Below are 13,541 nucleotides of genomic sequence, written 5' to 3'. Positions count from 1 at the left end.
GAGCATGAGCTTGCTGCAATTATTCACCATTTCTTCCACAGGAAAACTAAAGTGCATCAAAGAAAGTGACCGAGGTGTTGCTTCAGACCAAGAGCTGCCTCCCTGAGCAGCGCACCAGGAGCCCTTCAGCACACAACACAGCAGCTGGTAAAGGTTCACCCAGGCTCGTGCAAGGACAGGACACATCCAGGGAGTAAGAGTCCAGCTGAAGGCAATCAAGAACAAAGCACTGCTTCCGCCTCAGGAAGCACCTGGGCCCCTCAGCAGCAGCAGGGATTTCTGTCCCAGACACCTATCTCCGGGTACGTGCTAGCACGTTGCACACACACTGCTGGCCACCACCAAGCTGTTAGAAAATGTCAGTGAAATGCCCTCTTTAAGCTGCTTCGCTGCCATCTTGTTTTAATTATAAACAAAGTTGAAAAGAAAAGAAAAGAAACGAAAAAAAAAGGGAAAAAACCCACACACATTTAGGCAAACTGCAGTGCAAGGGGAAGACCTTAAAGGCTTTTTTAAAGCTCGCCATAAATCCCAGCAAACCAGACCCTACCTAAAACAAGGCACCACTTAGCATTAAGCATCCTCAGTTGATGCAAGTATTAAGTGAAGGAAAGCGAAGAGCTTTGCTGGATTTGAACCAGTGTCAGGCTCCTTCCTTCAAGGCACTCCTCCTCTTCCCACGCACAGACCTGGGGACCTGCACGTGCCCCACAAAGGAGCCCGGACGTGTGCTCGGCCTGCCTCACTACTCTAATTATTTCAAGCAAACTTAAATATTCTTCTAAGCTATTCTAACGTGCTACACGACATCCTGCTCTACTCACTCATGTGCTATATATTAATATTTGGGGAGAAAAAAAATCACAGCACAACAATGCTTTGAAGCTGTTATGGGGAAACACGACATATTACGGTTTATAATGAAATACACTGCTGGCCATTAGGATTCCACTAACTACAAGGATCTCTCGCTGAGAAGTAATTTATCTGCCAGTTTTGCTGCGAGCAGAACAGGGCGCCTGAATGAAAGGCACTGATGTCAGCAGGCTGGCATGCCAGCCACCGAGAACATCCTTTGATTTGTTTGAATACAGAATTTGGAAAATAATTATTTTCAACCAAATACATTTGTTCTCAAAAGTAAATCTTTACATAGCACAGGCACTTTTTAACCTCCTGACCTTCACCATCTGCAGCTCGGTTTATACTTCCAAAAAACTTGCTGACATCTGCTGAAATACCAAACAGCGGCTGAACACAACACGAGCTTGAGCTGAGCAGAACGTTTTAAAGAGAGACCGTCTTCAGCTCCTGCTTCTGCCAGGCGCAGAGACAGGCACGTTTTTCAGACTAATCTGCACCTTATTCACCTTTCAATGGATATAACACTTTATGTAAAATAGTCAATGCAGTGAATGATGTGAGACAGCCTGGTCCTCTGACCCTTCTGCATTTTGGGCCGTGGAAGGGCAGCTTTAGCAAAGCCTGAGCTGTATGTCAGGGTACCATGGACAAGATATTTCATGGTCTATGTTTCTAAATGAAAATTAAAACAAATGTGCAAATTCAAACACAGATTATATTCCTTAGGTAACAGCCTTGTTTAAGTCTCTGTTCACATCTACTCACACAACCGCACAGTCCGAGAGAAAGCAAAGGAACCCTACTTGAGGAAAGGAAGCAGGCTTCAGCTGGATGATGTTGGCAACAACGGTAGACAGGAGAAGAAAATCATCAGGAAGAAGACAGGTAACAAAAACTGGCAGAGCCATGGCAGAGCCCACCTCAAAGAAGCTTGGGACAGGGGTATTATCTAAGCAGTGAGCCCTACTAATGCAGAAGCAAACTGATAGCAATGAGACCTCACTGCGTTTTTCATTTTGCATCAGTTTATAACAGGTGACTATCTGAGGCCATCACCATCTTTAGCCTGCTCGGAGCAGACACCCAGCAGTGAGACCACTGCCCAGGCAGATGACTTACAGCAAAACTGAACACATTTACTTAAAGCACAAACTGCACAGGAACCAAATGGCCGCTGCTGGGGACCAGTGAGGCATACTTAACTTTACTCACAGAGTCCTGCAGAAAAAAAAAAAGTGTGTGTGTATATATATATATATATATAAATATATATATATATATATTTGCCATGTGTAAGGCATATAAATGATGCGGAAACAAAATATCCAGTCTCCCACCTTATATGGATTTTAAGCTGTTTTGTTCTTTGTAAATCTGTCTCACTCCTGCTTTGCCCACCATGACGGGTGGGCACAGCCACAGCCTGTTACAACTCTTCTCCACAGCCACACCTGACAGCCATGGAAGTACTGCAGAACCTTTTTAAAGCAGTTTAGCCAGTGGAGTTAAAAGCAAGATGAAAAAAGGGAAGCAGTCGGTGTTTATTTTGTGACACAGGAAGCTTACTCCAGTGCTTGAAGTAGCAGCTGCGTGATGCTCTTTCACTTCTGTATGGAGGTCTAACAGCTCGTTTTCAGCTGTATCTGTCCATAAAATGTTTTAAGGAAAAAGGAAATGCCAGCCTGGAAACAACCGGCACCACGACGGGCAGATTCTCACCTAGGTGGGAGTACATTTACACCTGCAAATAGGCAAACGCCACAATCTCAGACATAAACTGGGTGACAGCAGACGCCGAGCTGACTTGTGCAACAGAGCGGCCACCAGCACATCGCTGCTTCCTGCACGCCTGCCCCCGGCCCTGCCCGGTGTCTGCCGAGCGCAGCGCAGGGCGCAGTCAGCCAGGGCACTGCCGGCCTCCCGCACAGCTCGGCTGCCTGGGGGGCAGGAGCGATGGCATCGGGCTAACCTGGGCATCAGCCTCACCTGCTGCTCCCTGGGACACCCACTGCAGGCTCCCCGTCCTCCAGGCACGGCACAAGCCTGCTCTTCAGCCACCACAACCACTATTTATTCATTTATTTGTTTATTAACCTCTGCCGTTAACTACCAGTCAGTTCAGCCATGCCAGCGAAGGCAGAAGACAAACACAGGACAACCCGTGATGGCTCAACCATCCCGGTTCCTCCCTCAGGCTTCACGCACAGCAGGCAGTGCCTCGCGTGGATGGGGACTTGGCACCCAGGCACGAAGGCTGACCTGGCTATCATGAGAAGCAAATCTGAGGTGAAAATTTAAAGGAAAAATAAAACAGGAAAAGAAACCTCAGAGGCTCAATGAGAGAAAATTTGGGCTGCAATTTTGCCTGCAGCAACTGTTTCTCTTACTGTTGGCTGTACCTGACTACCTTCAGTTCGCATCTCTGTTGCAAGAGGCTTTCAGCAAATCATGCAGGAAAGCTGGGATATGGCTAGGTTAAAATCAGAATATGGCTACACTTTAAAAACACAAGCTCCCCATCAACAGCCACTGCTACAAAGAACACAGAAGGTCCCCAAAGATTACAGACAACTTCCTACTCGAAAGTGCTGAAAACAATATGGAAAAGTTACCCTATGCTAGGAGATCTATTTTACTTAGCGTATTCCAAAAAAATGGTGATGAGAACAAATCTGATTCTTCTTAACCAGCGTTATGACTAAACCACCGACCCACACAGTTCTGCGTACTGGGTAACTTGTGTGGATTCATCTATGGGCTTCAGAAGTACCACTGAATTAGCAAACAAACATAAACCCCCAAATACAAAGCCCCCTTTCACTAACTTGCTCTAAACCCACTGACAGAACAAGTCAGGAGGCAGACAAAAAAAAAAATAAAACACCATTATTTTGGCCACGCTCCCTAGTGTCACATCAGGAAGTGGAGATAATAACTTCACATCCTCTTCAAGGCCAAGCAAAAATCTTTTTTTCAGAACGTATGTGGAGATAATCTTACCCAAAGGCCTGACTTGCAGGACTCCAAGTCAAATTTTCCAACACAATCTGTACTATGAAATCAGAAGCGAAACTCCAGTGAAACACAGGCAGAAGGAGAACACGTCAGCGGCTGCACGAGGCCAAGGGGGACTTGATGATTACTATTATTTTACACAGCAGGTTCTCAGGAAGCAGGACAGATGGAGAAAGGCATTTTGGGGGGATTATTAATGAGCATTTATTACTCTTAGTGAAAAATACCTGAATAAGGAGATATGAAGGAGCATTCGCCATCTCAGAAGCATTGCTCCACTGCTCCCAGGCAGCCGACTGCTCAGCGGAAGCCTCGGGTAGCGGGCTGCAGAGCATGACAGCCCCTCGGTCCCACTTTTGTCATTTCTTTTTTTGTAAACGTCAAGGCTAACGTGCCTCAGCTCTCGCAGCTCCTGACATTTTCTGAGATGCTATCAAAATTAATAAGCTCCCCTCGTTCATTTTCATTTTGATAACAGATCCCTAGCAATCCCAGTAAGGCACTCCTGCGACTTTAAACCATCCAATAATTGTGTGCTAATAAGTGAGATCTGTTAGACTCCGCAGCAGACTCCCAAAGGAAGCCACATCACACTCCAGAGCTAAAGCTAGACTAAATAAAACAGTACAAGTCATGCATCAGGCAGCGTTACTTCACCAGCAATGGGATGCGTGAAAGCCCGGGTGCTGGATGGAGAGATCTGAAGTAGAAAATTAGAGAAGAAAAAAGCAAAACTGATTTTTTTTTTCTCTACTTATGTTTATTCATGAACTTCACTTAACTTGATATCCTAAGAATTACTGAGCCATCATTAAATCATTCTGCAGCTGTACTTCTTATGCATCCTCCTCCAAATATAACAAAGCTTTCTGGAAAACCTGAATGTTTAATTAGAGTGCTGGTTACCTCCGCGTGCAGCTGCAAAGCCTGCTACTAGAGGCAGAAAGGGGGAAGCAGGAACAAAGCTGCTGGCTCCTGACACACAGCTCTCCCCCAGGACAACCTCCTGGAGGATTAAGGGCTCTCTGCTGCTCTCATACCACAGTTGGTGCTGACTGAGCTCTCCTCTCTTTGTCTCCCAGGGCCAGGTACATTATTTTGTGGAAAATCATCAGGTTTCTCAAGGGTGATGCAAACTTCCAGCATCAGAGTAACCACAGAACATGTCAGCCTCAAATCACCAAGCTGGCTCTCCTCGTGGGATGCCACTGCCCTTTACCTGTACTGACTCACCCCACAGTGCCCCTGTCTGCAACAGAAGACCGTGAGGATGCTGTGAACACGTAACACACGAGTTGGCTTTGCAGGACCTCAGCTGGTACACGCTGCATCCCCAGAAGAGGGCACAATCCTTACACTACAGCGGAGGCAGCAAATCTAGGCCTTCCCCTTCCCACGTGGCTGCAAAAACAAATTAACTTAGTGGAGCATGGTCATTCTCAAAACTGCCTTCTGAAACTGAAATCAAGTCAAAGGGCAAGGAAGAACCTGAAGTGCATCACATAGATGTCACACCTGCCCTCCTGTACTAATTCATCGAGATTAAAACACATTAACTTGTTAGACTGAAAAGCATTTCCTCCTCTAGAGATCTCTCCCTTTTATAAATTCACCAAGCACACTACAGAGAAGTATGACCTCCTCGGTGTTTTATCAGCATTATTTCATTCTCTATGAACATTTAGCCTAAGGAACAAGATCTTAAAACAGCCACTAAAACTCTGCTCCCACAAAAGTAAGTGTTTGTGGTGTTTGTCAGTAAAGCACTTCTTAATGATACAGTGAAGTCTTCCACTTGGGTTTGCCACAGTTGGTTTGATACTGCGTGCCTAGCCCAAACTTAAACGTAAATTTAATGACTAGATTAAAGATTTTCTAATTTAATGCATTATTTTCTTGCTGGCATGTTGCAACTAATAATAATTTACAAAATATTTCAGTTGCAAATATGCCCATACATATCTATTGAGAATATGAAATAACTGAAGTATTTCACAGCATGCATATTTATGTATAAGCATATACATAAGGGAAAGTGAAGAGCAGCAGACAGAAGCCCTGGACTGTGGCGGTGATGCGGCCCACCGGAGATGTAAACAAGCTTCCTCCCACAGGCTGCTGAAGAGGCACCAAACATTGGTGAACACAATGGACGTGAAGTCTTAACAGAAGCCAGTAGGAATCTCTCTCCTTAAGCGCTTTCTGGAGGACCCCACACTAACTTCTCGCACACAAGGTAAAACACAGGTCTTTGGCAGCTTAGACCCTGCAGTCCTGCTGGATCCTGTCTCATACTGTCACAGACTTACTCCTGCACAAGCCCAAGGCCCTGTGCACCACAGCCTTCTGAGCCCAGCTGAAGGCGGTCAGGGCTGAGTTAGGGGAGCTTTTTTGCCTGCTCCTGGGAAGGGGAGACAGTCTGATGGGCTCCTTCCCCAGAGTCTGCCCCAGCTGCCAGGTGAGATTACAGACCCACAGACAGGCAGAGGAGATCACACCCTCTCCATCTACAGAAAGCAGTCAGGTCTGGCCAAGCAGAGCTGGTTTGTGCAGCCCTTACTCTCTGCTAGATGTTTCATCGCCCATTCCAGCCCATGCCCATCACCAAACCGCAGCACTGCGGGGTGATGGGCACAGCATTCAGGCTCCCTTCTGGCCAGGATAATGGTGGGAGTCGAGGGATTTTGGAGACTGTGAAACCTGAGTCAAGGCTCTGGTGTGCTTTCATAAAAACCACTAGCTACATCAATCTAAGATATTGCAATTATGCAGGAAAATTGTGTCGCCGTGTATGGTGGGGCTGGGTACGGTGTCATTACAGGGCTTGGGATACAACCAACTTTCACTTTGACAAGCAGTATTTACCAGAATAAACTCCGAAGTGTTGCTTTCAAGTCAGCTATTACTCTGACAGTGATGGTGTCACTGACACCAAAACCGGTGTTTCTGCCTGATGGGTCTGTGGGACTCAGGCAGAGCTTCTGGCACTTGGATCTGTCAACACACAGTAAGTCCTGGGCCCCCTGCAGCGAGGTTCAGGTGGGCAGCAACACCTGCCTCTGGCACACCGAGACAGTACCTAGTGCTCCTGGACAGCAGGGTTCCTCTTACTCAAGCTGGTGTAGTGATGGGATTTCCCTTCTTTCAGAAAGTTGATTCTTTAGTTACCCTGAGAATATGAAGTCTTGCATTTTTCAGTTGTTAACACAGCAACTTTCATGTAAAGGACAGGGTGATAAAAAGTCAGTTAATTTGAGTTTGACATCACTGAATTTGCAGAAGGAGCAGTACAGCAGTTAAGTATTGGAGGGGCAACACCAGTCCCAGACAACAATGCTGGCATTTGAATCACATGAAGGGAAGGCGAGTCCAATCACACAAGCCTGAGCTTGAAATAAAGAGGAAGAACTGCAGCATAAAGCAGTGCGTTCACTAGAAAAAGTCTGGGGCTTTTTCAAACCTTCCTGTAGGTATGTTTGTCTCATCACACTGTCTTCTATTCTTGGAAAAAGGCAACACCCCAGAGCATTAACTGTACTCTGAAACTATCCACCAAACAAAAAGGGGAATATTTTGCAGATGTTTTGCTCTAAGCATCTTGTGTTTTATTTTTCTGAAAAATCTAACCTATCTTATTTCTAAAAAATAACTGTCTTGATAAGCAGATAATCGAATGAATCTGTCGTTAACACTATACAGCTGCAGCAAATGCACAACAGCATGGACTCCATTATTCTGCATTCAAGGAAAATCTCTTCTAGCTAGAGTTTCCTGAAGAGTAATTTGATAGAGTAACTACCCTGAAAACAACTTTTTGCACTCAAGTAGTAGTCACACCAAAAGAAACACAGGCTTCTTAAGAAATAAAAATAAAAAACCTGCTAGAAGAGATTTTCAACATGCAAGTCCCTCCAGCAAGCAAGACCCTATTGCTGCAACATTCAGTATCCAGTTAGCCCCCTGCTTACCATGGAGCTCTGCTGAAAGCAACATGATCTAGTGATCGAGTGAGGAGCTAAACCTGCACAAATTCAAACAAAAAACACAAGGTGCAAGTCTTTACCTACAAAAGCACTTCAATTTTAATATCTTACCTCTGGCTGTGATGGACTCTCTTACATTAAATCTTACATTAAATCAAGACTGGAAACCTTTCTGCAAGTTAGTCTAGATTGGGAACAAGTTAAGACCTGCATCAAACAGGAAATCAATGACTGTCATGATCCTCTGACACAAAAACAATCAAACAATAAGACCCAAACAACAGACCAGAGTGATGCAAGGAATCTCTGGTCAGAGTCAGGAACTGGCTCCAGAGAACACAGAAGTAACACACTACCTTACCTTGTTTACATCCAAATACTCTAACTTTGGCACTTCTGCCGTCTCTTGTTCCTCACTACTTCCTTCATCAATGTCACTGTCTTCATCCTGCGTGGAGTCTCTCTTCTGCTCTGCAGAGGAAGATTTGGGGCCCTTTTTGTCTGGTTCCATCTCCCCCGGATTCCCAGCCACGCTGGGCTTCTTCTGTTCTGCACCTTCTTCGTTTGGGAAAGTTTCTCCTGCCACGCTACAAGAAGGGCTGTCAATGCCACTGTCTCTGTTAGGAATTTTACCATTACTGCTCAGTTCTGCAGTTGAGTCTTTATTGCTAAGCTCTCTAGAGGGTTCTTTGCTCACATTCACAGCAGTACAGTCTTCATGGCTTTTGTTATCGCCTATGCTTAGCTCTTTAATTTTCATTATGTCTGTGTTAGATAGATCCGCACTGCACGGTACATCTGGCTCATTTTCATCTGGCTCACTTTTTTCATTTGTCGAACAGCCGCTGGAAGCTACCATGTCACAGTCACACGAGCTCGGTTGTTTGGATGAGTCCAGGCCAGGCTCCATCTTAAGAGCTAAATTTAGCTGGTTCCTTTGAAGAATATGTACAGGTTGCCTGCAGGTGAAGAGAAAGCACCCCAGTCATTCCTATTAACACTCAGAGACTTCAGAAGTGCCTCAAAAGAGACAGGGCCTGACTGTTATCTGATTCAAGCTCTATTTCTTACAGCCCCCTCATAATCCTAGGAGGTGTGCAAACACATCACTGGAACAACATTCACCCAACAATTTCAGGTAAAAGCATACCACTCCTAGCCATAAGCTTAACTGAAAAAGTACCATTAGAATCCCAGATCTTTAATACTCCCCACGTGTACTTGAAGAACAGTTTAGTTTGAAGGTTTGTGGCAAGGAGAACCGTCTTTTAAAAGAACCATTTGTTTATGAGCTTGTTTAAACAACTCAGCCTCTTCAACAGAACAAAGCCTTTCCAGAAAGTTATATTCTGCCAGAGAGGGGACGTTTCTGAAGCACAAGAATGCATTAGTTTCTATCTGAAGAGGCCTTACTAGATTCACCCAGGTGATAGTACATTCTAAGGCACAGTACAGTGTCTCTGTCCCTATCCCCCTCTTTATGAAATGAATCACTTAGCTCCATCAGGCACATTTGGTCTTTGGAGAGGATTTTTATGTGTTTGTAAAAGGAGTTGCTTTACATATATTTATATATACATGCACAACCCTATTTAACATCTTTTATATATAAAGTTTCAAGAAACAATTATATATTATGCCATTTCACAATACACTGACATTGAACTATCCCCTGCCTCCAAGAAGCAACATAACAGTAAGTCTGACATTTACTGAATCTTAGACAGAAAACTCAATTATTTTATAGCAAAACTCAATTATTTTATAGCAGTATTTCCTATAAGGTGAAAACAATTTGATATCAAGACGACTTACCAAAAGCAGACTCTGGGCTACTTACTTGTGGTAGAACACTTAAATTCATTGGACCTTCAGCTCCAAGTTACAAACTAATAATCACTGAAATACGTGCTTTTATAAAAAACTCTTCTGTAGTCAGTCAAGTTTTGCACTTTCAGAAGAAAACATCCTGAGAGGAGTTTCTAACATGACAATTACAATCAACGTTTTCTCTTGTTATATTTTAAGTTAAAATTGTAAAAGAGAGATTATAGCAGATCTCAAAGACATATTTACCTAATACTTTCAAATTTCTCAATGAGAGTGTTGACTCCTGCTGATATTGGTATTTCTTCCTCTCCAGGCGCTAAGCTCCTTGATGACTTGGGATCAGCTGGTAAAGGCCGAGAAGGTGCAGGAGGAATTCTTTCCTGCCCAGGTTTGAGATGTATAGGCTTAGGAGGTACTAATAAAACAGAGGGAAAAAGCACAAGGATAAATCTCCCCTCTTCTTTATTCTAAACTGAGAAAAAAAATCCAAGCACGCAATGCAGAATGAAGAATATCCATTCTTTCAACCTTCTTTATAAATTATGCTGGTGCAGTTCCAAACTATTTCTTACACAAAAGCAGACTGCTGTACACTAAAGAAAAACGACAGTCTTCTATTTTGCATTTCTACAGTTGTATCAGATGAGCTAACGAACAGAGCGGCTCAGAAATTTACCGCTTCCTTGTTACCAAACAGGATGCACAGCTCACACTTAGTTTTTGCAAATGGGCTCACCATCTCAATCACACGAGTTTCCCCTCCCATAACTTTTCAAGACTCTAGCACTCTGTTGAATCTCTTATGCTGGGAAAAAAAAAAAGCAAAAACAAAACAAACCACCAAAAAACAATCCCACCATGGATTTCAGTGCCTGGTATTTGCTTGGCCAAAAAACCCACAAGCAGAACATAATAGCTTTTCTTCCTCTCATTCTCCCTCCCCCATCTCTTCCGTGGTGTAGTCTTCATAAATTTCCTTCCTCTTTTGGTTCTACATTGAGTTATATACTATATAAATAAAACGCATTGTAAGAATGTATACATTCTGCTTAAGAATTCACTGGGAGGCAAAGGTGCAAAGTCTAATACAGTATTAAAAGGAAAAAAAAGTAATTTTAAAAAAATGTATTCAGACCTTATATTGTTGCAGGGTAAATGGGTTTGGAAATACGCAAGCAGTAACCCATGGCAACAGGTTCACGTGCTGTTACAGTTTCATACAGTGAAACCAGCTTCACATAAGCAGACCTTACAGGAGGAGGTAGGAAAACCACCAGTGCAATCACTCCAAGGCACACGCTACTTGGAGCAGTACTGCCAAATAGCCCTTCTGATCTAGACTATCCAAAGAGTTAATAAACAAATGAGGAAACTCTACATATGAGTTTTATTAAACAATGCTTTCAAGAACAATTTACTTCAAGCATTTCCAATTTTTAAATGATCCATATGGCACATCAGCATAATGTGATTAAAATTGTAATGGAGCTTCAATTAGCAACTGTTCTGAATGCAATTTCAGGGTTACTTTCTTTAGGAAGATAACTGAGGCATATACACCCAAAGTAAGTCAACTGCTGTTGTCCCTACCCTGCAGAAAGCCGACTGCGTTAAGCTCCAGGTCTCAGGGCCTCAGCATCCTCCCTCCTCTAGCTACAGGCGGTCGCTGCCTGAGGTCAGTGATGAAGAACTGCTAGAGTTTTCGAACTCTGAGTATAGGCAGACTTAAAACTACCTACATTACTGAGGTCATTTCAGCACCAAAGAATAAAATCACATTTTCTAATGATTTGAGCTCTAATGGGACACTTCCTATAAAATGACCAACTTGCCCAGTGTCCAAAACCATCTGGAATTCCTGTCTTAAATTAAAGGTGTTATAGTTTGATTTTGAAAACACCACCACGAAACCTGTCTTACACACAACTAACAGTTAAACAGGAAAATTATTTATACTCTTTATAAAACCAGTATCGGTGTGACAGACAGAGGCAATAACCTACCCTACATCTCCTATTAGGACCTTAAGAGCTTGTAACTGGCCTGCAGCACTCAAAAGGTGAACTTCATTGTCTCTGCCAAAGTATTTACAGTAACAATAATGCACGTCATTTCTATCCATGTAAACACTTGAAAACATTTTAAACCTTTCCTTTAAATCTTTCCTGTTAGTGGACTCCACCTGAACCATTTGAGAAATTACACTCTAAAGTATATGATATGCTGTATTAAGAAGGAAGAAAAAGTGTTCCCTTCTGTTCTGATTTTTGTTATTTGCCAATGTAATTTTGAGAAACAGACACATCAGCACAGAGTCAAATTCGCTGGCTTTCTTAAATGCTACTTACAAAGCAAAATTTAAACCACAAAAAATACGTGCTGAAGAGCTGACACACAGAACCTACATTCAGAATTTTCAAGGAAACAGCCTTCAACATCACAACAGCCAGGCAGCTCTGCCTCACCTATAAACACACAGACATCTATTTATAACTCATGGGAGAAGACAAGATAGGCTTTTCAAAATTCACATTACATCGTTGTGTGAAAAGCATTCAAACAGCATAACCAATTTGCCAATTCCCACTCGTGAGCACATGACAAAATCCATTAAATGACAGGGCACACATTCGTTACCTCTCTGTCAATTTTACAGACTTTTAAACTCAAAATCAATTTAGGCTTCTACAAAAGAAGTGAATGATAGATTTGCATGCTAAAAAGGAACAATAGTAGATGAGCTCCATCTGTATCTATATCACCACAAGGACTAAATGAACAGTCACTCCTGAAAAAACAAAAGATGCTGCTTTCAGCTGTGGATACAGGACCCAACGTGGGAGCTCAGCCACAACCCCTACCCCTGCTCTGAAGCCACCTTCCACAATCCCAGCCCTTGCAGGAAGTAGTGCTGCTATTTCGTCACTCCACTTTGAACTCCCCTTCTGCCTCTCACCCTCACACCGGGGCCCAAGCACAGCAGCACGACTTGGAGGCAGCTTCCAGGGCCCTCCTACGCACAGACAGGTAAACTGGTGGAGAACGGGAAGAAAGGCAGCCACAAAGAAGAGATTAGCATCATGGGACATGTTCAGGTGGTGCCTGAAAGCTGAAGCCATGCACTAGAATGGCACTTCCCCAATCCTCCTCCCCTCTGAAGATTTGAAGTAGCAGCCCAGTGCTATTTGCAGCAGGCAGAAACCAAGACACACAGCCTTTGTTGCAGAAGAAACAAGTGAAATAATGAGAAGCAGCATGACAGAAATAGAAAAGGGGAAGGCAAGGTTAAATATCTGGGAGAAGTTATAGCCCAGGCTTGGCCCTGGCTCTGTAAAACAGCAGGGAATAAGGACTCTCCCTTTGCTGTGACTTGAGCGTCTCAGCCTTTGCGTTACCTTAGCCCTCCCAGCGCACCGACTGCCCTAGTGCAACAGTTGACAAGGGAAGACCGTCCGGTGTCATCTACATGGACTTCTGTAAGGCCTTTGGCACGGTCCCACACGACATCCTGCTCTCCAAATTGAAGAGAGAGAGATTTGAAGGGTGGACCATTCGGTGGATAAGGAGTTAGCTCAAAGGCCACACCCAGAGGGTGGTGGTCAGTGGCTCTGTGTCCAGATGGAGGCCACTGACGAGCGGTGTCCCTCAGGGGTCTGTCCTGGGACCAGGACTGTTTAATGTCTTTATCAATGACACAATCAGTGGGATTGAGTGTACCCTCAGCAAGTTTGAAGATGACATCAAGCTGAGTGGTGTGGTTGATACACCGGAAGGAAGGCATGCCATCCAAAGGGACCTGGACAAGCTGGAAAAGTGGGCCCACATGAACATAACTGGCCTTCAATAAGG

The 13,541-nt window shown here is 43.9% G+C and overlaps 1 protein-coding gene across 10 annotated transcripts in view; it reads right to left on the bottom strand.

The window, feature by feature from the left end:
* Positions 1-13,541, bottom strand: part of FGD3 (FYVE, RhoGEF and PH domain containing 3) — a 115,276-nt gene that overhangs the window by 40,583 nt on the left and 61,152 nt on the right. For all 10 annotated transcript variants that reach the window (XM_083795948.1, XM_083795949.1, XM_083795952.1 and 7 more), the window contains exons 3-4: positions 9,939-10,107; positions 8,224-8,821 (exon numbers count right to left, since the gene is read on the bottom strand). In XM_083795948.1, coding sequence (XP_083652074.1) covers positions 8,224-8,821; positions 9,939-10,107 — 767 coding nt within the window. The remainder of the gene's footprint in view (positions 1-8,223; positions 8,822-9,938; positions 10,108-13,541) is intronic.

This window comes from Anser anser (genome assembly GCF_964211835.1).
Source record: "Anser anser genome assembly, chromosome: 12".
Lineage (NCBI taxonomy): Eukaryota > Metazoa > Chordata > Aves > Anseriformes > Anatidae > Anser > Anser anser.
The sequence above is the reverse complement of the archived record's forward strand: the minus strand, read 5'-3'. Positions and strand labels throughout refer to the sequence as shown.